This window comes from Panonychus citri, unplaced genomic scaffold (genome assembly GCF_014898815.1).
Source record: "Panonychus citri isolate SS breed McGregor unplaced genomic scaffold, ASM1489881v1 Contig00049, whole genome shotgun sequence".
In the NCBI taxonomy this organism is placed as follows: domain Eukaryota; kingdom Metazoa; phylum Arthropoda; class Arachnida; order Trombidiformes; family Tetranychidae; genus Panonychus; species Panonychus citri.
The window spans coordinates 667,787-695,607 of NW_026515454.1; the positions used below are offsets into that span (position 1 = coordinate 667,787).

At 30.9% G+C, this 27,821-nt stretch overlaps 1 protein-coding gene across 2 annotated transcripts; it reads right to left on the minus strand.

The window, feature by feature from the left end:
* Positions 1-769: 769 nt before the first annotated feature.
* LOC128385637 (probable serine/threonine-protein kinase DDB_G0282963) lies at positions 770-27,784 on the minus strand. 2 transcript variants are annotated; one of them, XM_053344528.1, is made up of 5 exons: positions 24,452-27,784; positions 23,368-23,561; positions 23,083-23,254; positions 5,611-6,399; positions 770-2,386 (listed from the first exon to the last, which is right to left on the minus strand). In XM_053344528.1, the coding sequence occupies exons 1-5, from the start codon at positions 27,298-27,300 to the stop codon at positions 2,209-2,211; spliced, it is 4,182 nt and encodes a 1,393-aa protein (XP_053200503.1). In that variant the 5' UTR covers positions 27,301-27,784; the 3' UTR covers positions 770-2,208. The 2 variants fall into 2 exon arrangements, with proteins under 2 accessions (XP_053200503.1, XP_053200504.1); XM_053344529.1 differs by having other exon boundaries at positions 23,368-23,543; positions 24,452-27,783.
* Positions 27,785-27,821: the final 37 nt, after the last annotated feature.

The window sequence follows — 27,821 nt, forward strand, 5'->3', positions numbered from 1 at the left end:
TGTTTTGTTTCCCAATAAACTTTAATTGTCAAATTGATCATTAGTTTTTTTTTAATTTCCCACAATTGAAATGAACTAATCATTATCTGTATGTTGATTAGTTTAAGTGTTATGTTTGTAGTTAGTTAATTGTGGTTTAGTTGAGGTGAATCAAGTTAATTGTTTCCTACAAATTGTTGATTGAATCACGTAGATGAAATTAATAATTTAATCATATAATTTGGTAATGAAACAATCAAGGAGTGAAAATTAATTGAACCGTGATTATAATCATAATCTAGGTAAATTTATTATTACCATGATTAGTTAATTGTGTTTCTGGAAGGTTGATCAAATAAAATTGTCAACTAATCTAAATTTTAACCAACAATTAACAAATTTGTAAGATAATCAATAGTTAATCTAGTAAAACAATTAGTCGATTAGTATTTAATTTTTCATTTACAATTCTCTCAGAAACTGAATTAAGATTTAAATCAATTCTCATTTAATTGTAACTTTCGTCGAATGTCCTAATTTTTTTTTACCTTCAATCGATCAACAATTAACCAAAAAGTGATTAATGGTTAACTAATTTTCTGCCAAATTATTTTAACCTTGATTGTTATGGTTTCTATTAATTGAGTAACTAAACGATTAACCAATTGGTTGCCAATTTTTGATTTACACTTGAAAATCAAAGTAAAGTTAATTGACAACAATTAACTTACTTTCCCATTAAAGTGGCCGATTAAATAACAATTAATTGTCTTGATTTACAATTTCTAAATATACTTCATAATTGTAATATATATTTTTCCATCAGTTTGACATAAAATTATCAATATGATTAACAGATGAGGATGCGACCACGGCAGCGGCAAAGTGGGACTTGGGAGTGGGAAAGACAAGATAAAAGCACAATATGCAAATTAAGATGATGAGGATGATACAAAAAATTGATTACAATTAATCAAGAAGGTATAACATTAATGAAGATGATGATTTGTCCAGCAAAAAAAAAGGAGGAGAGCAAAAAAATTGAACATGAAAATTGGGAGATTACAATGAAGTGTTATGATTAAGACTTGATTGTTGACAATATAGCAATTAGATTTATCTAAATATACATGTAAGTGTTAATTAAAACATCACTTGACATAATTATCAACGTAAATTGTGAATTGATGGTTAATATTGATTAGTAAATAGTAGATTTGTTTTTACGTTTTTCTTTTAAAAAGATTGGGCTTAATTGTAAGGTGACAATTTGATGATGATTGTTGTTGATGATCATTTTATAATTGTGATTAATTGTCCTAAATGATTAGTTAAATATCATCGATGATTGTTGAAACATTTTGATGTGTTGACAAAATTGAGTTAATCAAATTAAGATTGTCATTGTGTTGATTGTTCTGAGTTTATGATGATATCAACAGAAAAAAAAAAGATTGAGTAAAAATCATTTGCAATTAACTTATCATCAAAATAATGATTATCATGGTGATGATTGATTTCAACTGATTTAAGTTAATCATCACAATCAATATAATAATAATAATATAAATTGTGTCATCTTGTTGTCTCTCACTTTTCGTGTCATCTCACAAAATCTGAATGAAAAGTTAATAACTAATATAATTGTAGACTTAAATTGTTTGCTAATAATCATCTCATCATGATCAGATTAATCTTAATCATTTAGAGGAAAATTAATTTGAATAAATGTTTGTTTTTCATTCTCCTTTGCCAATATATTGGATTCCTTGATTTCGCTTTCAATAATAACAATCGGTCATCTTATTTTTGGTCAATTAGATTAACAGGAAATATAATAATAATATTGATCGTCTTCATTAAAATCTTTATGGTCTTGTCCAGTTATTTGGTGGTCATGATATATAATAATAATAATAATAATTAGGTAATTAGTGTGTACAATTAAAGGTGAGTCGACTAATTGTTTTGGTTTTGCTTCAGAATTTGTCTTTCAAGTGTTGATTGCAATTAGTGCGTTATGATTGTTGTGTTTCTATGACTAATTTTAAATCATTTCCATGATCAAGATATACAGGGAGAGAGAGAGCGTCCGAATACAAAAGGATTATTGTATCAACTATCTACACATATTCACACACAGCAACAACAACAGGATCAAGGTGAGAGTGGACAATGGTCAATATGCATAATATCAGGACTATGGAAGTAAAAAAAAGCTCATTTGTCTCATTTTTTGGTACTTGTTGAGGTTGTTGATTTTTCTGGTGATGAATTAACATTTGAACTGCCGTTGATTCGAGGCTTAATTGTTTCCGATATTTGCCAAATTGCTTCCTCGCATAAGAAGTTATCAAAATCATTGAAAAACGTTAAAACTTGTTCATTTTTCTTGAATGGATAATGACTGAAAAAAAAGAGGAAATGAAAAGAGAAACAATTAGTTAATTAGATTGACAATTAATCGTTATGATATATAATCCAATCACATACAAAACAATGTTGATTATTTGGTGTTTTTTTTTTTTGCATTGTTTTAGTTTGCAAATTAATGATAAATTGTTATGTTTACAGTTACATGATCTTCATTATAAGTGAACCTGATAATCAGACACAATTGGCAATTTAACTGATTCACAATCAATTGAGCGGTAAAACAATTCATTATGATCATTATTATTACACACAAGTAATAAATAATGACAATAAGGAAAAGCAATGATTAAAGGTAAACAACAATTAAATGTTAATTTAATTAAGAATAACGATTAAGTGATATAATCGAAACAATCAAAATTATTACTTGAATGGTTATGTACAAGAAACAATTTTACATCAATTGAAAAGATTAAGTTTACTTTAAATCGTTGGGGGGAAAAAACTAATCCACTAATCCTGATAATCATCATTCCAATTATATTTAATTGTAAGATGGTCATTTAATCAAACCACAAATTCATTAGTTACACTTGAGATGCTTTTGTCTTAAATTGGTGGCAAAAAAAAGCATCAATAGTAAAACTTATCAGTGCCTGAAAAGTTTATCCTCAAACCGATTTCATCCTCATCCTCATCCTCATCTTCATCTTCATCTCCATCATCATCATAATGTTCACCACTCCATCGCTCCCTATCATAGTATTTTAAATCATGGTGGGAAATAGTAATAGTAAAATCAACAACAATTAAGAAAAACACATATTTGAGACTGACAATCAAAATTCAATGAAACGTGATTCTTTAAACAATCAAATCAACGATTATCAATAAACAAAACTTTTTTGTTTCTTATCTTAATCACTTTCCCATCATCTGAATGAATAAATCATTGTAACTACTATTATCAATTTACTATAATCAAGTGGTACTGATCGTGATTTATAGTAATAATAATAGATAATCAATGTTGATTCTGTTGATACCCAATTGTGATTGTTAGATTAATCAATCACCTTGATTATTTATACATCAATATTGCAATTGAATGACATCAAATTTCAATTACAACTATTACTTAACATTATCGGAATAATAATTATCATCTTGATCATCTTATAAATTTTCAATTAAACCGCATAAATGGCCAACGGCAATTATCTCATTTACAATCAGATTGGTTAATGATTAAGACGCATAGAGGATTAAATATATAAATCTGGATAATCAGCAGAATCTTATAGGAGGAGATTGACTTAATTATCATGATTAATTAGCTCATGTCAACAATTTACGGTAATTGAGACATAGAATGGAGGAGGTGTAGTAGTTGTAGGGGTTCGAGGTGATGAAGGTTCATCATCATCATCATCAAATGTCTTATAATTAAAACTTTAATCATCACAATAATCATCATACACCAAGAAATGATGATGATAATAAATGAAAAGATACTTGAAGATTCTGGATTCATGAAATAAACCAGAAATACACTAATCATCATCAAGAGATTAGTGAATGTTAAGTAATGAATTCAAATGATAATCAACATTGTTACATTACTTTATCAATGGATTATGATTGAAGACAATCAACTAATTGTTTAGTGAATGATGATACACCAGGAACACACCAAATATAAGTCGCAATTGAGATAATTTATATCGGAAAGATGAGGATGCTTTAAATACTGTTGATGACCAATCCTTCATCTTGATAATTAGGTTAAATGTTTCAAGTTAATCAGATGAATGATTAAATTATTGGCTTCTCATGTTTTAGATTAACTTGCTCATCATGATGAAGGTAATTTTTTCTCATCATCATCCAGAATTGATGGAAAGACATTTATTACAAATTTAAAGTGAGATATTTTCAAGGAATTGAAAAGATTTATATAAACTGCTTGAAAATTGGCCTGAAAAGTCAATGAATTGTAGATGAAATTTGTTGATTAATATGATATCGTGAATTACTGATAATGATGGTGACGGTTGATCACATCAATAGTATTTACAATTTAATGGATATCAGTAAATCATTTACCTGAAAAAAATAAGGTAATGGTTAAGCATCAATTGATTAACAACAACAGGATAACAGAATCTGAAATTTGATCAACAGTAAGAAAAAATCAACGACCAAACCTCAACAATTAAGATTGAAAACTTTCAATGTCAGAAAATATCATCAATCAAGCCAAGAAAAAATAAAGTTTGATCAACAATCAAATTAAATTTTCATGTGAAAACAAAAACGAGGTGACGATATATTTTCAATTGGGTTATAATAATAACAAGCACAATCAATCAGTTAATTGTTGAATGAAAATAGCAAATTGTTGGTAAAGTTTGCAACTCATAGCAATGAATTAATAGTAGAAAATACTAACTGATTTTCTCCAAAAATTAACTAATCTTGACGTTATTTTGATTGCAATTAGTTAATACAAATATTCAATGTAAGCAGAAAAAAAGTAAATCTTTTAACAGTTTCCAAGAAAAATACTAATCCAGTAAAAGGAGAGACAAAAACTGTAAACAATTAAATGTAATCAATGTTAAGAAATAGACAATATAATGTAAACATTATGGAAGAAACAAAATTAAGAGTAACTTAATCTGTAGAAAGTAATTTGAGAGTTAATTGCAAAGATAAAACAATTTAAAGGATAGTTAAACATGAAAATTAACTAAACAAATCAACAATCAAAATTGATTGCTCAAAGTGAAAAACTAACAATTGACACAAAAAAGTAATATAAATGATGAATTAGTGAGAGAAAAAAAAATAAATTCAAATATTAATTCATCAGTAAGTGTATACATTATATTGGAGATGAGGATGATTAAGATGGATAAATAATCAATCAAATCATGATTTAAGTTTAAATTGTTGAAAATTTGACAACAACTGAATTGAAATAGATTAGTTTTTACAATTTGATAATCAATTGTCAAGGATAAATCATTTACTTGATCAACATAAACACTGTTGAGAGACTAGTTACTATTTCTGTGTTAATTTTGTTACTCTTTGATTGTGTTAATTAAATTGTAATTTTTGTGTGAATGTGTTATTGACATTAGTCTGTAATCAGGATGTAGACAATGACGATTGGCAAAAATTAATCAACTTTATCACCAACAACAACATAATTTACTATTAGTGGATTTAATTGTTCATTAAACTTACCTGTTTTTAAATCTTCTCATTTGGTCCAAGATGTTAAATATTTGCCAACGTTTAGCAAAATTAATATTGTTTCCGGCTGAATCAGAGAGGAAATCAGAGTTTCCAATATGAACAAATGTCAAATCTTGTAAAATAAGTCCAATATAAGGTATACAGGGTGGCTGAGTTTCTGCAAGTGCTTGACGATAGGCTCGAAAAGAGGAAGATGAATCGATGAGGGAACATAGATCCTTAAGCGATTCAGTGATACTTTTAGGCCATTCCAATCGTCTAACGGGACCAGAATCGAGGGCGGAAAGTAGAGCCAAGTAAGAATTGAAATTGTTCATCTTTCGAAGGTGCTTCATTATTTTGATAAATTTGGTAACTAATTTCTCCCTTTCTTTAGGATCTTCAATTTCCACTATTCGAGATCGAGCCCAATAGGACATTTTGTTAAAATGTTCGGTAAACTTATTTAAATTTGGTATTAGTTCCTCTTTCTGTTCTCTGGCCCAAAGTAGATATTCAGCTACTTCCACCTTCTGAAAAAGTCCAGCGTCCACTAAGGTCATTTGTTCGGCCACAATTTCCGATTTAAAGCTATGTAAAGTTAAATGTTTAGCTGATACATTAATGGATGGAAGAAGTATCTGATTTGTAACTACCAGTCCACCATTTCGTCGATTATCAAACTTTTCGATAACTTTACCACGAAGAACTCGAGCAAAAGCAAGATCACCTTTAATCACCAAGGAATAGATAAACTCCAATAAGGTTTGCATTAGTAGATCACTACAATCGCTAACACTGTAAATTCAGGTAAAGGAAAATTGGGAAAAAAAGTAAAAGTTAACAAATGATTAGTAAATTGTAATAAATTCAATCAATAAAGTTTTATATATAAAATATTCAAAAGTTAATGATATGTAAATGTGTATGCCAGCTATAAACACAATAGAGTGACCATCAACATAATCAATTGTGTTGACCAAGTGAAAGTGTTGAATACAAAAATCAAACACCCAAAAGTAATAAAATTATTACAATAACAATGAAAATAAAACCTGAATACTAATCAACAGGATTAATCAAATGAATTAATGAAAAAGAGTCAAGGATCATTGAGGATACCAGGATTGGGAATGATGATGATTAGGTTGATTGAATAAGTTTCAAGATGATGAAGGATGAAGATGATGTATAAATAATGATGAAAATTGTTTCATTTTCACTTTAACAGTAAAGTTGAATATTTATAAGCAAGGAAGTGCAACTTGATTAACTATATGATAAACGAGACTGATAATAGGAAAATTAAATGAACGATTGATTATGGTTATGGAATCAACAACAATCAACGGTTAATTCAATTCAACAATCAACAACATGTAAACCAGTTAACTAATCAAAAGTCTATCCGTTGTTATGATCTGTGAAGATCTTTTCTTTTACTAGGAAAAAAAACCAATTCAACTGTGTAAAAATGACCTTTGGTCAGTTTGGTAAGTTGAAACAATTAAGAAATTGTAATTAGATTCATTTTCATGGTAGAGATGATTCTGCTTTTTGAAACATTTCAATATTTCCCAACGGTTGATGATGTTGTCTATTAAATGGTTCAGGTAATTTCATGAGAACTAGGATCAAGAGGAAGTGGGTGATGTTAAGAGTAGTTGATTATAAATGATTCAATTGATTAATGAACAACGAAAAGGATCAAAATTGAAAAAAGGATAAAAAATAATCTCCCAGACTTAATATGAGTTCAGTAAGAGGAAAAGTTCAACAGTTTCAAGAGAGATGAAAGTTTCAAGGAAGAAATCAGAAAACTTCATGATATCGACTCATAACCATGACACATTTTTTTTTCTTACTTGGATACAATTTCTATCAACAGGTAAGTTGAATTTTTTTTTTACTTTGCTCTCGGTTATGTTGATGGAAATGGAAGAAAAATATTTCATTAGATTTCATTGAAGTTCTGAGAAAAAGATTTACCCTGTGTCCAGAAAAAGAAAATCTCAAGGCGTGAGAATAGATTTTACAACAAGAAAATGAATTCATCATCATCCTCAGAGAATCAGGATCTCAAAGAAGAGGAAAAAAATAATAACTTTTTTTTCATACATGATACATGATGATTCTGAAGATGAGGATGCTGATGGTTACCCTTGATTGCCTCCGGTTCTGAAGCTGAAAATGATATATAAACAGTTGCATTGAACAGAAAAAGACTCAGACTGATGAAAAAAAAGTTGACATGTTTCTTATTCATGATGTTCAGGTTGACATGAATCGCATGGTGAGGGTAAGACAGGAACTCACCGCCAGCAATCAAGGTAAACAATACATTTAATTGTTGGGAAAGGTAATTCAATTGGAAGACAATGGCGATAAAAGTGATGATTAAAATGAAGACTCAAAATTTAAATGACTTTTAATTGAACGGATACTGAAAGATGAGGATGTTCAAAGTGACAAAATTGTAACTGTAAATGAATTTTTTGGACACTTGATTATGTGTAGGTGTTGATTTGTCGTTAATCAAGCTAATTAACTAACTGTTAATTGTAACATTTTCCATTTTCTAGTAATTTTTTGACATAACAATCAAATTTCAAACAGTTAATTGCATAATAATAACTTGAAAAAAAACTGCAACTCTATTATGTTGTCATTAATATCATGATACATTATTATGTTAACAATTAACTTGAATCATTAATTGTTACTAAGTATTGTACTTGTATTATAATGTATCATTTAATTGTTAAGTTAATATTTAACAATTTTATATTGGATACTAACAGTTAATCAATTGATGATAAAAAAATTAGTAGTTTAATTGGATTGATTAACATTATCAGATTTGATGAATCGTCAAGTAATTGTAATGCTAAGTGATAAATTGTAATTAGTTTGTATGAAAATTTTACTCTGTCAAGGTTAATTATTGTGTATTTAATACATAATATAACAAACTATTAATTGTTATGATTCTAACAATCAAATGCAATATGATTTGTAAAATATTAATAATTAGTTACCAAGAAACTGTTAAAGAAAATGGTGATTTAATTTATAATCCAAAATAATTTGAAAAATCAACGCACTAACAAAAAGTTAACAAGTTAGTAGGTTTAATTTCGTGACAATTAACTAAATCACAGGTAAATCACAAAAATCTAAATCAGGTTGAATTGATGAAATTAATGATGATTAAAGGATGAGTGAACTCTAAACAATCAAATAATTATCCAACAATTAAATCAACAATAATATTTATCTTCCTGTCAAAGTCTTACTGTTATTAAATCAGTTGTACCTTGACAATCAGGCCTAACAATTAACATTAACATTAACAGTAATTATCTATCTAATCAGAGGAAGTGCTATATTTATATATAAATAAATATAATTCATAATTTAATGATAAATAATTTATCTAATTGTAAAATTATAGCAACAATTAGAGCAATAATTGAAACCACAAAAATAAAATAAACGTTAATCATTATAATGTAAGATTGATTTTGAGCAATTAACTAAATTATTACAACAACAACAACAACAAACTTAAGCAAAGTAAATTTAATAATCATCACGGATTAAGAATAATTAATCAAGTAATTTAGTATGTCAACCCTGAAATTGAAAAGTTAATTGTCTGGATGAGAAAATCAATTGATTGTGGTTATTACTTCAAGGTGGACATGAATTGATAAACATAATATTAAAATGTCAACCACAATTAAAAGGGGGGAAAAGTTGATTAACTAAAACTACTAAATATAAACAAAGTTACAGATCAAGTTAATTACGATTAAGAATCAAGTAGAAACGTATCAACATTAAATATACATTCAGTCATTTCCTTAACAAACTGAATAATGTACTAAATGTACTTAGGATTTCATTCAGATCAAGGATCATGATAACTCCTACATAGTATTAAAAGATTAAGCTTCATTTAAAACAGTTATTAATAATACATATCAATTTATAAAGGATATAAATTGAACATGATAAAGTTTTAAAATGGTTGATTAAAAGTTATCATTATATCAACTTACATTTAATTCAATGAATCAGAAATTAAAACTATTCAGGAAAATTCATCCAAGTAGATTGTAAGCTTATATCTCTCTTGATTCACCAAAATTAGGACTTTTATCAATTAAACGCAAAAGATTGCAATCAGGCCTTACACAAATACCTGATATTCAATTCGAATCAAGGATCAAATGTTTATTGTAGATTAATTGATGGTGTTCACTAAATTAGAATTTAACTGAATTAGGAAGCACAATAGAAAAGGAATACAAAATCGGGTAATCTTTGAAAGAATAAGAATAAGGTTAATCACGAAAGTTACAAAATACAAAGAATCACTATAATTGTAGAATGTCAACTCTAACTCTTTGAATTTTTCCATCTCCTTTTATACTTGATTTCACGGAAAAGGAAATTACATTGGAATTTCAATTGTAGACAATTCTAGAAGAAAACAAAATTCTTAATCAATTCACAAGGGAACTAATTAACTCGGAATTTAACAAAAAACACAAAAAATAGAAAATTGGTTCTTCATTAGTCAAATGACCAAAGAGAACAAAGGAAACAAGGAAAGAGAAAGAGGGAAATTATTCTCTTAATCTATTAGGGATCATCACTAAATTACCATCTTTTTAGGTATTTAGGTTAAGATGATTAAACAATTTGAATCAATTCCAAAGAGAGTAAATTTCTACCCTTCAGACCCCCGGCCCATGACCATGACACTCTCTTTGAATTCGATTGAATTTGTTTATTCATCGGTCTCAAATTCAGACAGATTAGCATCTGCATCCAAATGGCTTGAACTTTTCAATCGAATCTCTTTCGAATCATAGATTTCTTTTTCACAAGTTGATTGCAACTCTTTCAATAGATTCTTATCAGGGTCAATACAAGTTTCATGATTCCATTTGGGGATAAACTTAATTCGAAGGTTATCCTTCCATTCTGATGGCCAAGAAAATCTTCCTTTGATGACTTGGTGATGATAATGGTGGAGTAGAGCACTTGTCAGTTGATTAGCACAAGTAACAATTGAGTTCTTGTGGTGAATTCCACCCATGATTCCAGCCATTTCCTCAATATCTTTCCACATGAAGATATATAATCTCAGGGTTGTAATTGCTTCAACAACAGGTGAATGTGGCTCAGATGTAAACACATATCCAGGGAACCAAAGAAAAGCAATTACTTGTAAATTAAACGCACAATTATAATAAGGCGAGTAAAATTGATTAATTTCTCGACAAAGGGGCAGTAATTGGTCAATTTCCTTATTAGCGAGGCCAAGATTTTTAAATTGATTCACAAGGCCATAGCCAACAATTCGAGAAGCACAGACTAAATATTTTATCACTTGATTACGAACAGTTCGAAGATTTCGACCGTATTTTAAATCATCACGGGTTAGTCCATTAAACTCTGTTTCAACCAATTCGATTGATGAATATCGAACGAATGTCTCATAGATAACTTGGTAGTTACCGTCGATAATACAAATCCAACAGGGTCTCGGATGTAACTTGGTACCTTCTCTAATTCGGATATAATAAGTTGCGAGACAAAATGTCGTTTCCTTATTAGGTAGAGTCTTACCAGCGATTTTCAACAATTTCAATTTCTCAGTAGTAAGAGGCGGCATGATAGCTTTTGGGCGATTTTCCCATGATTGTTGAATTATCTTTCTTCGACTTTCTCGATTTTTAATTGATCTTTGCGAGGTAGGTTCTTTAGGAAGAACAGTAGCTCGATCTTTGTTCACACAAGAGGGAAATTGTTTCAACCATTCCAACGCTTCTTCAGCCTTTTCAGGGGACAATCTTTCAAATGGATCAACCTTAACAAAAGGTGATTCTGGGTCATCAACGTAAGGTGAATATAAAACAATTGAACTCGTCTCAGTTGTTTCAGATTCATTGTCATCATAATAACCATATGACCATCTTTTCCAATTAGGTGAGGCCTTAATTAAATAATCAGGAATCACTGATGCTTGACATGTAGGGAATCTCGAAGCTCCAGGGTAACGAGGATGAGATTTCGTTTCAGGGAAACCAATACTTTGAACCCATTCTTCAGTTTCAGACTTAGGAGTCGTCGGGTCTTTCATCATGTTATAATTGTTCCACCAATTCAATGATAAATTAACATGAGATCGAATCGTAATCGGCTGCAAAGCGGGATCATTAGGATGATTCTCTTTCATCTTCAACAGGAAAGCAAATGTTTTCGCTTTTTGTTGCCAAACCTCTTCATGAGTTTGAGGTTTTTCAATTACCTTTAAATGTTGAGGTAATAATCCAGCCAAAGATCTAGTCTTTTCCATGATCTTTTCTCTAATGGGACCGATTTTAAAACCTTTTACCTTTAGATCTTTATCAATGGTATAGTCAATAGGTCCTCTTCGACACATTAGTAAATGAGAATAATAATTATTATTACTCAAAATCGATTCACACCAATCTCGTTTACAAACAAATTTCGCATTGTTGTAGAATTCCAATATCAATGGATTAACAATTGGAACAATCTCAGGGTAACAATTTGATTTGGCAGCAGAAACTAAACACTTTTCATTGATACATAAAAATTGATTCTTTTGATCAGGAGGGTTTAGATTCACTTGATTAATTAGTTCAATTAACCATTTTGAGCACGGAAAACAATAGGTTTTCAAACAGGTAGAACATGATATTGGTCTTATCATGATATGTTCACAAAAGTTACACAAAATTTTACTTATCATTGGGATGATATCAGGATGTATAACTTTTTCTTTAGTTAATCCTTTAGGAAGCTCTTTAAAGCGAATCAGGGAAATGTCTTCAATGACATTGAGCTTTATCTTCTCACTTATGAACTCAACATAAAGAGATTCCAATTGACGATATTTCTCAATATCCTCATCAATGTTTTCTTGAAATTTCTTAAAAAATTCAACACGAAGATAATGTGGATACTCAGAATCTTCAGGGCAAAGCTTGGCAGGGTAACGATGTGACTTCTCAAATGAAAAATTAGGCACAGGATAAATTGAATTATCTTCCTCTTTTTCAATAGCACATCTCACACCATCAGCAGTAAAAACGGGAAGTGGATCTCTCATTTTTAATTCACGCCATGGATCAGGTTCATTTGGTTCAGCACTTTCTTCAGGAACTTCAGGGTTCCAATTTCCCCAATCATCTTCAGTAGGATTTTCCCATGAAGAGTCATTAGACTTAACACTTTTATCACTCATGATAATTAGATTAATTTGATCACAATTTAAATTTTTAGCAAAATTTAGATTAACTTGATGACAATAAGAAAATTTGATTAATTTGTCACAAAAAATGGAGGGCAAATGAACTAGATTTTTCTTTTGTTCTTTGTCAATTAACAGCGACACCTTCAGCGCCAAACGGGTTTTCCATTCACTTTTAGCGGGTAATTTAATTTTTATGTTAATTAAATTGACACTAATTAACCTTTTTGATCTGGTCATTGGAAGATTAGAATCTAACAATTTAGGGTCAAACATTTCACGATTTGCAGTTTTGTAGGTTGCACGTTTCTTTTTAGTCTTTTCCGGTTCATCTTTCTCAGGTTGGATGTTCATTGATTCAATGGGCAAAGTTTCATTCAAATCAATCGATTCATTTGAATTCATATCATTGTCAATTTCATGATAATTATTAACTTTTTCAAATGAGATTTCTTCAAGTTCAGGTTCATCTTCATCGATTTGTTCATTACTATTGTTAGTATGGGGACAAGATTCAATTAAATTTGATGGGTCAAACTCATTAATTAAACTATCAAAAGATGACAACCAATCATCAGAATTTACATTAAAATACTGATCTCTCAGGTTTTCAGATTCTCATTCAAATCACATGAATAAACTTTCGTTAATTGTAAATTAGATGTAAATTGTTCAAAGTTATTTGGATTCAATAACAAAACAGATCCTCTCTTTACACCTAATACTAAATAAGGTCCAAGAAATTTTGGAACTAATTTCTTAGTTGTACCAATTGACGGGGCTGAATTTTTGATTAAACAATAATCACCAACATTAAATGGATTCGGATTAGTAATTTTTCTCAGTAAATTTTGATAATAAATCTGTTGCGATACTAATCGGGCTCTTGCTATTTTTCTCGAATTATCAATTGATTGATTAGTAAATGATGAAATAGATAATTGATTATCTATTGGAGAATTGGGATTCTTTCCAAATACAAGAAAATGCGGAGAAAATCTATGTATTTTATGAATAGATGAATTGATTGAATAGATGCTCCATTTGAGAATCTTTTCAATTCCATCATTCAATCCATGATCAATTGCTATTGTTCTCAATCTCTCACCAATAGTTCTATTGGTTCTCTCAACTATTCCCTGTGATTGAGGATGATAAGCATTTGAAACTTCATGCTCAATTCCTTTCGATTTAAGATATTTTTCAACCTCTTCAGATAAAAAATTTCTTCCTCTATCAGTTTGTATTATTTTTGGAAATCCAAAAATAGAGAAAAACTCATCTAAAAATATCTTAACTGTTTGTGAAACTTGATTAGGATAAGTTTTCGCATAAACAAATCGACTTAACGAATCAACAAGAACAAGAATAACTTTTGATTTCCCGCGTTGATAGGTAATGGGACCTTGAGCGTCCATTTCCAATCGTTCAAATATCGTCTCAGGTATTGGTTTCATTGTTGGTTCAGCATAAGTTGTTGAATTAGGCTTAGCTAATTGACAGGTTACACAATTTTTACACAATTTCTTTACTTCATCGTAAAGATAATTCATCCAGAATCTTCTTGAAATTTGAAGATACGTTTTTTCCAATCCAAAATGTCCTCGAATGGGTGAACTATGTTCCTCCTCGAATAACTTTTTCAGAAGTTCTAAAGTTATAACTATCCGATAATTCTCATATAGATTAACGGGTTTACGATAAAGAATATTATCTCTCAAGGTGAATCTCTTATGATATTCACTCTTAGGATTACTTTTCAATTCTTCAATTAACTCAGAAAGTTCAGGGTTCTTAGCTTGGTAGCTAATCAATTCCTCTTTCCAATTCGGATTCAATTTAAAATAGTAAATTGAAATGGGTTTAATCACTTTGTTTACTGATCGAATTGAATTAACAGAACTTTCTTCTTCTTCTTGGAAATCACTTTCAGTTGGGTCACTTTGTAACATGAACAATTGTTCAATGTATTCACTTTCAGGGTCAATTATCTTCCGGTGATTCCACTCCGATTGGTATCGGCTGAAACAGTCCGATGGATGGAGATAACCTTGTTTGAAGATCACTTTATACTTGTAAGCACTAAGCATAATACTCCATCTCTGTAATCTCTGATTCTTGAAATTAATCTTCGGCAATTGACATAATGCATGATGGTCAGTCTCGACAATAAATTCATCACCTTCCAGGTAGTGACGAAATTTTTTGATTCCAATCAAAACAGCTAACAATTCCTTCTCACTCACTGAGTAACTTAATTGATGTTTTAATAACTTTTGTGAAAAGAATGCAATTGGTAACCAATGAGTTACTTTTTCGATTTCCTCTTCTTCGATTACAGGTCGATTGGGATCTTCCTGTAATAAGATTCCACCAACTGCTATGTCACTAGCATCAACGGCGATTTTTCTTTTTAATTTCGGATCGAAATGTACTAACATTGTAGTCTCGATTAATGCTTCTTTTAAAACATCCAATGTTTTAAAATCTTCTTTTAACATTTTAAACTTTCTCTCTTTCGAAACTAATCTGTACAACGGAGCAGCTAATTTAGCATAATCAGGAATATATCGATTGAAATAATTAAAACAACCTAAAATTGATTGTAGTTGTTTAATTGTCGATGGATACGGGAGGTTCTTTAAAGCCATTACTTTTCCAGGATCTGGTCTAATTCCTTTACCATCCACCAAATGTCCAAGTAAAATTAATTCAGAACATCCAAACTTACATTTATCTGTTTTACCTTCAAGTTCCATTGTCGCAATCGAGTTAGAACTCTTTCCGTATTCACAAGAAGATCAGGCCAATTATTTGCGATAACAGGCACATCATCGAAATATCCTAAACATTCAGAATAAGATAATCCTTCAAGAACTTTGTTCATTAATCTCTGAAATTCAAAAGGTGCACAAGCGAGTCCCATTGGTAATCGCTTATAATGATACTTCCCATCGGGAGTAACAAAAACGGTCTTTGGCCTTTCTGATGGGGGTATTTCAATTTGAAAATATCCCTGATAAAGGTCAAACATATTAAAAAACTTAGCACCTCTAACAGCTTCCAAACAATCATCAATGCGAGGCATTGGGTGATAGACAACTTTTGTCATTCGATTCACTGCACGAAGATCATTTAACATTCGATATGATCCATCTGATTTGTTAATTAATAGAGCGGGTGACCCTCCAGGCGCATTCGAAGGCTCTATTATATCATTATCGATTAACTCTTTTATCAAGCTTTGGTAAGCTTTTCTGATGTTTATTGTACAAGGGTAGGGCTTCTGAAATGGCACTTGATTATCTCCAATGTCGATCTTGATTGGCCATTTTTCCCATGGTACAAATCCTAAATCACCTCGATGTTGAGAAAATACATCAGGAAATTTCAACAAAGTTTCCATTAACTCTGTTTTCATCGATTCACTCAGCTTAGAATCCATTCTCTTCTCCAATCTCTCTTCTAAACTCGGTTCTTTTTCTTTGGTTGAATTTATTTCCTCATTGAAATAAATTGAAGTCTCTTCCATTTCCTTTGAATTTTCAATTGCTTGAAGAAACAAATTTGCTCTAGTCGAATTCACGTTCGAATGATTGGTATCATTTTCATTGTTTACCTTTGGAGTCCTTTGAACACCAACTTCTCCTCGTCGACTCAATTCTATCGACTCTTCTGGTGTACAAAATCGAAACAAAAGTTCATTTTTCAAAGGTTCACTGTCAACATATTCTTGTAATGTGACTGAATATTCACCACCATTATTTTTAATTGATGAATAGAAAATATCGTTGAATCCATTTCCAACTACCATTATCGGTTCCAATTTTTTAGCTACTTGAAATCGAAGAGCTTTAATTGAATTCATCTCCTTATGCTTCATTAAAGCATATGCAGCTCCTTCAACGTCTAAAAAGTTATCAGCAACAATACCTTTAATAGAAACATCCGATCGCATAATAAAGGCATTCAATTGAACAGCTAAATTGTAGTCAATACAAGCGGTATTAGCACCTGTATCTATTAACACCTCTCCACTCTTAACTAATTCTCGATTAGGTTTACATAAGTGCATCATTACGGTAGGAATATTTACCACTTCAGGGTCCATCTTAGTTATCATTTGTCTCGTTCGTTCATGACTCGCCATGAACATAAATTCAGATGGATTCGGCTTCTTCGCTTCAGCGGGATCATCTGAACTTAACAAGTTAGCACTCGTAGGTTTGTTGTTACCTTGATTCACCTTTGAATCAACTGGATTGTTAGGACAATTTCTCGCAATGTGTCCTTCTTCTTTGCACTTATAACACACAAATGGGTTTCCTGGTTTAGAAACCAATTGTTGTCCACTTTGATTCGTTGACACATTTACTTGTTGAGTCACTTTTGCTCTATGAGCTCGATTTTTCTTCTCCTCGATCGATGAGAAATACTTATGAATAAGCAGTCCAAGCAGCGAATCCAAATCAGAGTTAGCACGAACTTCAATTACCTTTTCTCTCAAACCTTTTGGTAAATGTTCGAGTACCTCGTAGAGAAAACCTTCTTTCGACATTTTCCCTTTTACCTTCGTTACCCGATCTCTCAATTTGTCCACAAAAATTGACGGGTGTTCATCAAAACTGTACATCATTGTACCCAATTCAGCTTGAGCCGTTGCCAAGGCTGTGGGTCCTCTCAAATAGCGTTCCAACGCTTGTACATAACTATCATAGTTATGATCTTCTTCATCTAAAGTCTCAGCAGCATCGAGTAATTCAAACGCCAATGCTTTTTTCAATACTCTCAATCTCGTTTCATCTGAACAATTTTCATATTTCAATTGTCTCTTCACATTTTTCAGCCATGCCCATGCATCGGCATTCTGTTTATACGCAGGAAGAACAGGGTCTTTTGCATATACAACTGGGGGTTGGTAATTAAACTGTAATTGATTAGGATCAATAAAAGGTGTTCTCGGAGGTGAAACATTTCGAACAGGTTCACCTCTCTCTTCTTCTTCGTTATCTCCATCACCTCTTATGACCGTAATATCATCATCATTCAAATCTCGAAGGAAACCAGAATCTAATTTGATTACCTTTCTCGTCGTTGACGTTTTCGGTTGATCCAAATTCCATCTTTGAATCATTGACCACACAAATCTCTTCGTTGGGTTAGTTACGTTTAACCTTTTCACCGAAGCTTCCGAAGCTAAACCAATTACATCAGGCTTACTTCCAAGTTTCAATATTATCTCCTTGATATCAGCCTCAGGAATGGATTCCTTTCTCATCTGGATGATCCATTCGGGTGTCTGAATATCTTTCACCACATCAGCACTAAGAGTTTCTGAATTCTTAACACTGTAATCTAAATTACACAAAGCTAATTGTGTCACAACGGCAGATTTAAACAAAATCTTACCACACGCTTCATTAGGAGCCTTGATGCCCCAATCAAGCAACAAACTTTTTATTTCATCTCCAGAAATATCTTTGATTTTTGGATCATTCATTCTGACCAAAAATTCTCACAACCTTATCACCGCTAAACTTTACAAATTCACCAAACGATAGCGTTTCTCAAAATTTCCAGCACCAAATAGTCACTTTAAACACTTGATCCTGCTACGATCGCCATGTGTAAGCATATCTCTCTTGATTCACCAAAATTAGGACTTTTATCAATTAAACGCAAAAGATTGCAATCAGGCCTTACACAAATACCTGATATTCAATTCGAATCAAGGATCAAATGTTTATTGTAGATTAATTGATGGTGTTCACTAAATTAGAATTTAACTGAATTAGGAAGCACAATAGAAAAGGAATACAAAATCGGGTAATCTTTGAAAGAATAAGAATAAGGTTAATCACGAAAGTTACAAAATACAAAGAATCACTATAATTGTAGAATGTCAACTCTAACTCTTTGAATTTTTCCATCTCCTTTTATACTTGATTTCACGGAAAAGGAAATTACATTGGAATTTCAATTGTAGACAATTCTAGAAGAACAAAATTCTTAATCAATTCACAAGGAACTAATTAACTCGGAATTTAACAAAAACACAAAAATAGAAAATTGGTTCTTCATTAGTCAAATGACCAAAGAGAACAAAGGAAACAAGGAAGAAAGAAATTATTCTCTTAATCTATTAGGGATCATCACTAAATTACCATCTTTTTAGGTATTTAGGTTAAGATGATTAAACAATTTGAATCAATTCCAAAGAGAGTAAATTTCTACCCTTCAAGATAAAACAATATTCATGGTGATATTAAAGTTTAAAGATCGAGATGATAAAATAAAAGATGAACAGGAAAAAAAGCCCATAATGTTTAGGAAACTAACTAATTTAATATCATCCTCATCTTCATCAGAAGTAGCAGTTGTAGTAAACACAGTTACCTGGAATTGTAACCCAATAGGAGATAATTTCATTCAACCTTTCATGTAGTAAACTTATTTACTATTTTATTGTAACCTCGCAGTGGGAATAGGAGTTTTTTTTGTTCAAATTCTGGTAACAAAACAAAGCAAAAAAAAACAGGTAGACAGCATGATAATCAATTGAGGTAGATTATTATTGTAGTTATAAATTAGAGGTTATTTTGTGGCTAATTTGATTAGATCAAGTTACGCTGGTAAATTATATACCCGTTTCTTTTTTGGGGTGGCCCAATAGTAACTTTATATACAATGTTATCTTGACCGTTAATGAGAGAGGTCAGTTGTCATTGGAAATAAAATTCATGTTTCATTTTTCATGGTGTAACTAAAAGGTGAGATGAAATCAAGTAAAAAAAAACAATTAATGAAAGGTTATCATGAAATGTGAGTTGATTATCAACATGATGTACAATAACAGGATAAATAACACAAGATAATCATTGTTTAGCTACAATAATAATGGTATTGTTACAGTAAACAAGATGATATTTGTTGATAAGATTTTTAGTTTTCTCTCTCTCTCTCTCTCTCTCTCTCTCTCTCTCTCTCTCTCTCTCTCTCTCTCTCTCTCTCTCTCTCTCTCTCTCTCTCTCTCTCTCTCTCTCTCTCTCTCTCTCTCTCTCTCTCTCTCTCTCTCTCTCTCTCTCTCTCTCTCTCTCTCTCTCTCTCTCTCTCTCTCTCTCTCTCTCTCTCTTGTAATCAATTGATAATCAATCATTCATAAACCTTGACCTAATCACAGATTGATGAGAAAGTCTATTAGATTAATTATTATGAATGTAAATTGTTGATTGTGTGTACGGGTTTTACCCTTGTTATCATTAACTAAACAACAAATCACAGTTGAGTGTCAAAAACTGATTGTTTACATTGATGTAAACACTTATCGTGGTAAAAAAAGTAAAATAAAATTGTACTAATATTAATTGTTGTTCAACAATTAAAGTGAAAGTTAAATCGTTAAACAAAAAGGAGGGAAAATAATAACAACACCTTTGCAATTAGATGATTAAACAGATTCATTGACTTTTCTATGATAATATTAGTAGATTGATAATCAACATCCTGCAAGCATTTCCGTTTCTCGTTGATTATTTTTTTTCAGCCAACTAATTGAAATAATTGATTAAAATGTTTTGGGTTAACATGGATGAAAAGATGTCTTTCTATGCGTATCAATTAACAACAATTAACAGAACAAGCAATTAAGATGTAGACTCAGCAATTGTGTATTTATATGTAACTAAACAGTAAGATGTTGGGAGTGGACAGGGTGGGGTGGGTAGGGAATGATTAATAATCACATATGTAAACTTAAGCAACGAAATGATAACAACACAAGGTCCACACGCCATCACATGCTTGTGTTAACTTTTTAGGCTGTTTGTTGATTGTTGATAATTAAGTTAATTGTTTGTATTGTTTTCATCTGTTTGAGAAAATGATCAACTTTCAATGGGTTTAATAGTTAATCTCAATGGGATTAAAATTGTTATCATTGCTTATGGATTAGGAGTGAGTACGGAAATCTGGTCTATTATGATGAGCAGCGATAAAAACAGTTAATTGTTGATGATTAACATTATTTTTGACAACGTGGTTTGTTAATAAATAGTATTAATAGTTAATTGTGATGTTTGATTGAGGTAATATAAATTGTTATTGTAGTTAGTTAGTGATTAAAATTGTTGGAAAATTATTTTTGAAAGGTTGATTAGTTTAATCAACTATTGTTGATTAGAATGATCATTTTTAATTCGTATTGATTGTTGTGTGATTTAGTAATTTGAGAGATTCAAACATTAATCATGGTGGAGTAAGAAAAAAAAAGTCATGATTAGTTTGAATGGTTACATATTTTGTCAATTAAGTTGATCGTTAAATTTTTAAGAATCAGTCAAATTGTTTAGTAATTATTTTCAATCAGTAATTACAATCTACTTTTGACTCGATATTAATCAGTGATTATCAATTAAGTGACAATAATAAACCTAATGATTATCCTGATGATTGTGATGATGAAGCTTATTAGAGGTAATGATTAGTTGATTGTTGAGAAGATTGAAACAATCAAGATAAATAGAAATTATTAGTTGGTTCGTTTTAGTTGCGAAAAAAGTTATTAACTTTCAATCGTGAAAGTGAAACAATTAACAAACCTCATTATGGTGAATTAACTAACAAATAATAACAATCAACAAGTAGTTTAATTAAGATTAAGATAGTTAATCAAAGAAAGAGAGAGAAAATAATCAGTAGACAAAAATGATTACAATTTAAATCGATTCCGTTGAATTTTGGTTTAATTATTTAGTAGTAGTTTAAAGATTGACACTTTTATCAAGTAAAAGTGATTAAGATACTGATGATTTTGAGAGATGATTAAAAGTTAATCATGATTAAGAAAAAAAATGAAAATTTTCATTAGAAAAGTTAATCAACTAAATCACTTTTCCATCATCACTGTGTTGGTTAAATTAGATTGACCTTAATTGATTGAGAGTGAAATTGATTCACATTTCAATAAGTATATTCAGTGCTGACTGAATACCCTTGGCGACAAAAATTTATTATCACTATTAAATTGTAATATAATGAGGATGTATAAATAATCATCAATGAGTTAGTTTAATTGTGAATACTAAATCAATAACAAAATTGGCCTCACGTAAAGGCCAGTAAACTAAATTGGCCTGAGGTGATTTAAATCGCTTTCAACGAATGACAAATAAATAAATAACCTAAAAAATGATTTTAAATGTAATTTGATTTGATTGGTAGAAAATCAATTGATCTCTTCCTAATTTTTTTCACTTTGATTATTAAATGAACAATTCGTATCTGAATTTAATCATAAACATGATTGAATTCATGATGAGTGATTTCAAGTCAAGTCAACAAATAATCAAAAATTAATGATTATTGATTAGTTTGATCATTGAGAGTTTTTTTTTATTAAGAATCAGTGTTGTTTTTGTTTGCCATTGAATAAATAATTAAGTTAATTAATTAGTGACAAGAAAACTGGTTAGTTTGATTAGTTGGTTACTTATAATTGCTGTTAGTTAATAACAATGTCTAAGTTTTGATTAACTAAAAACCGGTAAATTGGATTGATTTAGTTATCATTAAACATCAAAGTTTTTACTTGATTAATCAGTGAAAACAAGTTTACAATTAAAATTGATTCACTGTTAGCGGGAAATATTTTGATAATTAAATTTTAATTAGCATTATATTGTTTTGGTAAATGCTAGCTTTTAAATCAACCTGATTAGACCTTTTTTCTTGATCAGAATATGATGACAATTAACAATACAATTTGTGTGTGTAAAAATGGGACAGTTAAGAAATCGTTCAAATGATTTACTAAATGTACAATTAAAATCGTAAATAATACAAATGTAAATCTGTAATTTTAAATGGTTAATTGTTGGTTATCAGTTTTTTTTGGCAAACACAATAAGTTACCGATACAATTGTAATACAATTGAATTGGTTAGGGTTAGTGTTTGAAGGAAAAATGTCAAAACAATTAATTATCGTCGATTATATCAGAGTAATTAAACAATTAAGATCGACAAGACGTCAGTGTTATGATAAAGATAAACAATAATGATAAAAATTGGGCTATGACGATCATTAATTAATTGATTTATTAAATCAAACAATTAAAAGACGTTGATGGTCATACGTTGGCGAAAATGTTAGAAATGGAAATGATTATCGTTATTAATTGTTAAACTTACCATAAATCGTCAACAACCCGAACCAAAAGTGCAAATGAATTTTTGGCTGCTCGTTGTTTTGAATCAGTACAATTGGTAAATTTGTTATGACGGTAGATTAATTTGTTAATTAATTCCATAGGGTTAATGAAGGTTCGATAAGTAGTAAGAAATGCTTCTTGAAAGAGGAAATCTAAATTTTCAGAGAAGAGAAAAGGTAAAATCATCAATAATAACATGCAAGAGAGAGAGAGAGAGAGAGAGAGAGAGAGAGAGTGGTTAATACTAATTAATTTAATTGTTTACCATTTTTGGAAACTTCGGTGGCTTTAACGATAAGTACATCCACGATTCCTCCTCTAATTTCGGGTCCATCGTCATCGGGATTTTTGTAGACTAGGTAAGGGGACACATCGATTTCATCCAGTGGTCCTGAACATTCATCGGTAGTCCTTATTGATTCCGATTGTGAACTGACACCACTACAATTAGAAATTAAACTTAATTTACGAAATAAACTATTGGTTTTGGTGAAAACATGAACTAAAATGCTCATATTTGATTATAATTAAATTATTGTTATTGTTGGTTGAGAAGAAGAATGGAAAACAATCAAGAGTTAATTGTTGAACACAATCAATTTTCATCAAATTAATATGGTTGGTAACATATCAGATGATTTTATCATCTTCACATCAATAATCAATTGAATTTGTATTGTTGCTGATGATAATGGATGAACAAGGAAGATGGAAAAATGAATTGAAATTTAAGGATAAATGTTAACAATCATCTGATAAAAAAGGCTAATCAGTGACAATTATCACATATAAAAGATACAGAATATAACATTCATAAAACTAATATAATAGTTTTCGCAATGAAATTCAAACTTGAAATAAGCCAAGTATCAAAAGTTAAGGAGGAAGATGAAAAAAAAGAGGAGGAGGAGGAGGTGGTGGTAGTGATGATGGAGATGAGGGAGAGTAAACTAATCCATGAGATAGTCTGGACTAACAAAATCCTCCTACTTATAACGAGTTCTAATGGTGAACTGAATAGCTTAATGTTTGAAATAAGAGGGAGTAGGGGGAAAAAGGTGGAGCAAAGTGAAAGAAAGAGAGAAAATAAGAGAGAAAATAAGATGGAAATAAAGAAAGAGAGAAAAAAGAGAAAAAGAGAGAAAAAGAGAGAGAGAGAGAGTTTTTTGCCCTGAGGGGGTTTTAGGTTCTATTTTGTTTTTGTTTACAAAACAAACTTGGAGGGAACTGGATTCAAATGATGTTGTGAGTTAACTAAATGTTTTCTTTTTCTTCTTGATGAATTTAAGTTGATTCAGTTTTTTAAACTAAAATCAATAAAATCAATTGATTCTTTTTATCATATTTACCTTTGAGATGACGGAACTACTGTTGAACTTGTTTTAGGTGGTGATGATGGAGGTGGCTTAAGTTCTGGTAGCAGTGGTGGTGGAGGTGGTGGTGGTGGTAGCTCTAATTCATGGAATTCAGTATCATCGATTTGAAGATTTCCGATTGAGTTTTCATTAACTTGCTGAGATTCAGGAAATTGTGATTTTATCTGTTGATTATCACCAAATTGTGTTAATTGTTGAAGTTCATGTAGTGGTGGTGGTGGCGGTAGGATAAACTGTTGTTGGTAGTGGTTGAGATTATGGTTGTAATGATGTTGTTGAGAGATTAATTGTTGTTGTTGAAGGTGAATCTGTGATTTAGCTTTAGGTGGTAGACTTGGTGGTTTATCTTCATGATCAGAGGTTGAAATCCGTTCATATGAAATGTTGGCCGCTGATGATGATGTTTCCGTATTTGATTCAAGGGATGGGATTGAATCATCTGATTCAATTGTGGTGGAAGAAATTTTCTTCATCTGTGAATTAAAGGTTGACTCTAATTGTTGCCATGAGTAAAGTTTACTCGCTGAATTGATTAAATGATAAGTGTGAACCGAATGTCGATAAATGTTAAGAACGGCATCATTTGGTCCATCATATGTTTTCCCGTTGTTTAACATGGTCATGTAGGTCATTATGTTACGTTGCTTGGGGGGTAATGGGGGTGGTTTGGTGAAATCTTCATAAAGATGATGATCACCGCCATAATTATCATCATCTTCATCGATACCATAATTGGAGTTTGTTGAATGACCGCCATTGGATGACATTGACTCAGCTTGACGGGATAAATGCAATGGACAGGAAATTGAATGATTAGTTGATTGCCAAGTTGATGCTGACCAATCATATTTATAAACACTGTTATTATTGGTTGAGGTGGGTGTTGATATTGAGGTTGAATCAAAGTCCGAAATGTTATCATATTGGGAAGGAGGACGAACTATTTCATCAGTTGTAATGGTTAATTGTTGTTGCTGTTGATTTCGACGTCGCAATTTAACTGGTAATTCAGGTGGTGATGATTGCCCACTGGCGTAATCATATATATCAGTATTTATTAAAAGCTCACTGGGAAGTGGAAATAGATCTTCATTGTTGATTGATTGTCCATCTTTGCTGGACATTGAGTCACGGATAACATTAATGGCCGGTCTGTCTGATTGTTGTTGGATAATTGTACGAGTTGTTGTTTTTGAGGTTCGAGATGAGTAAACTTTTTGACTAGAATCATCGATATCGGGTATTTGGGTGTGATAGTCATGGTGAGAAGTATCTTGACCAGTCGAACTGGTTAATGTTAGTAAATCATTACAATCGGAGATCATTAAATTAGAAAATGATTCAAGTGACATCGCATGGTGAGAGTGACAGTTAAATGCTGTTGTTGGTTTAGATGATGAATCGGGTTGATTAAATTCAGTTGAATTTTGATTAACTAGGGATGGTCGCTTAGGTGCAATCTTAATTAGATCACTGGACAGTTTCTTTTTGGGTGGTAAAGGAGGTGGAATATCAGACAAATCTGGATAATTTGTATTATTACCACAACCACCAGTAGTTGATGAGGAAGATGAACATGTTGATATACAACTATTGGTTACTGGATTAATCTGATTACAATTGGTAAATTGGATTGGAAAATTTATCGCATTGTTAACAATCATTCCTCCTCTTTTACCTCCGGGTAAATTGAAATTACATTGACTATTATTATTATTATTATTATTGCCATTCTGAGGTATATTCATCTTTGGATGATCATTAAATTTACTGCTATTTAAAAGTGAATCCGTTGAAAGTGAATGGGGAAATTTTTCTGAACACGAAGCTGTTGATGATGATGATAATGTTTTTTTATAAATGCCACTGATTGTTGGATATCCGGTTAAATTATTATTAAATTGTTGCTGTTGGCCATCAGTTAAATTTTCTCCACCATGATCATTGTAAGTAGAAGTCAGTTTATTGGTGAAAGTTGAAATGCCAACAGGGTGAGTGATTGTTGTCGAGGGTGTAACAGAGGTTACGGATATTGGCTGATGGCGGATGTTGCATGTTTTTACTGTTGAAGGTGTAGTTCCTGATGAGGATGAAGATGATGACGAGCATGATGATGATGTTATTTTTGACTGTATTGGATTTAATTCCGGTAATGAGTTACGGTGATGTGATAAACTGAAATGATCTGAATGGTTATTAGTTGCTTTCCGGGCAACATTTATTGTCCCATTGATAGTATCAGGTTTAACTTGAGTATTGCCATTGGTTTTATTATTAACATCATTTTCCTCATCGTTATTGTTGTTGTTATTATTACCATAGGTTTCATCGTTTTTCAAACTGAAAGAAGTTGAACTTTTAACTAGATTATCTCTTGATTGATAATGATCAATACACAATTGGACTAGAGTATTGACTGACTCCTTTAAATTGGAGACAATTTTTATCACCTCATCTCTATCATAATTTGACGTTTCTTCAATTAAAACACGATCAGACCATCTCATTAATTCAGCTAGACTAAGATAAACACGATCGGTTGCTGATAACATTTTAGCATTTCGATCCTTGTTAATGAGATAGGCACCAAGCTCAGTGTAACAGGAAACCACAATATCCAAAAGTATTGACGATGCTCCAGGTAATTGATTGTGAATCTCCTTTTCAACAGCATCTTGAAAATATCTTAGAGCATTGGTCAACTGTTTAACTGATGTCCAGGCATTGTGAACATTATTCTCGGTTGTGACCATCGGTTGATTATCCTTACTACTTGTGGTTGTTTTATTTTTAACTTTACGCGTGAAATGACCATTCTTCATGTTGATTATCAGCAAATATTAATGGTTGATGATGAGAGTATCAATAGAATCACCAAAATGAAAAAAGAGGAAGGGGGTAACAGAGGATAATTCTACCAGGAGAACATTTGATGTACACAAGATAAATTAAATTTACAATTAATTACATAGAATTTAATCATATTAGAAACAAAAAACCAAAAAAAAAAATACGATTTGTTTCTCTATCAGCAACACAAGCAAAGAAAAACCCTCAGGGAGACACTTACAGTTCACTTTTACCAAAACAACTAAAACCAATTTCCCTATAAAAAAGTAACAGTTGCTAAGTAACTAACTGGTTTTCTTTCCGTTTTTCTCCTTTAATTTTCATTTAACATTCACGAAGATAAACAGGCAATCGTTGGTTTAGTTGAAGAAAAAAAATCACCGAAAAAAATTGATTGATTATCATGAAAACACAGAATTAAAATGAATAGAATTTCAATTTTCTATCTTCTTTTTTTCTCAACAAATTTAATTTCGATTCTCAAGGTTAACTA

Bases quoted from the DNA above. Each gene is read 5' to 3' on its own strand.
- LOC128385637 (XM_053344528.1), bottom strand. From the start codon at position 27,300: ATGAAGAATGGTCATTTCACGCGTAAAGTTAAAAATAAAACAACCACA. The intron at 23,562-24,451 runs GTAAATATGATA...TCGTAAATTAAG, and splicing joins GTAGTTCCGTCATCTCAAAG to TTTAATTTCTAATTGTAGTG. The intron at 23,255-23,367 runs GTAAACAATTAA...CTGAAAATTTAG, and splicing joins CACCGAAGTTTCCAAAAATG to ATTTCCTCTTTCAAGAAGCA.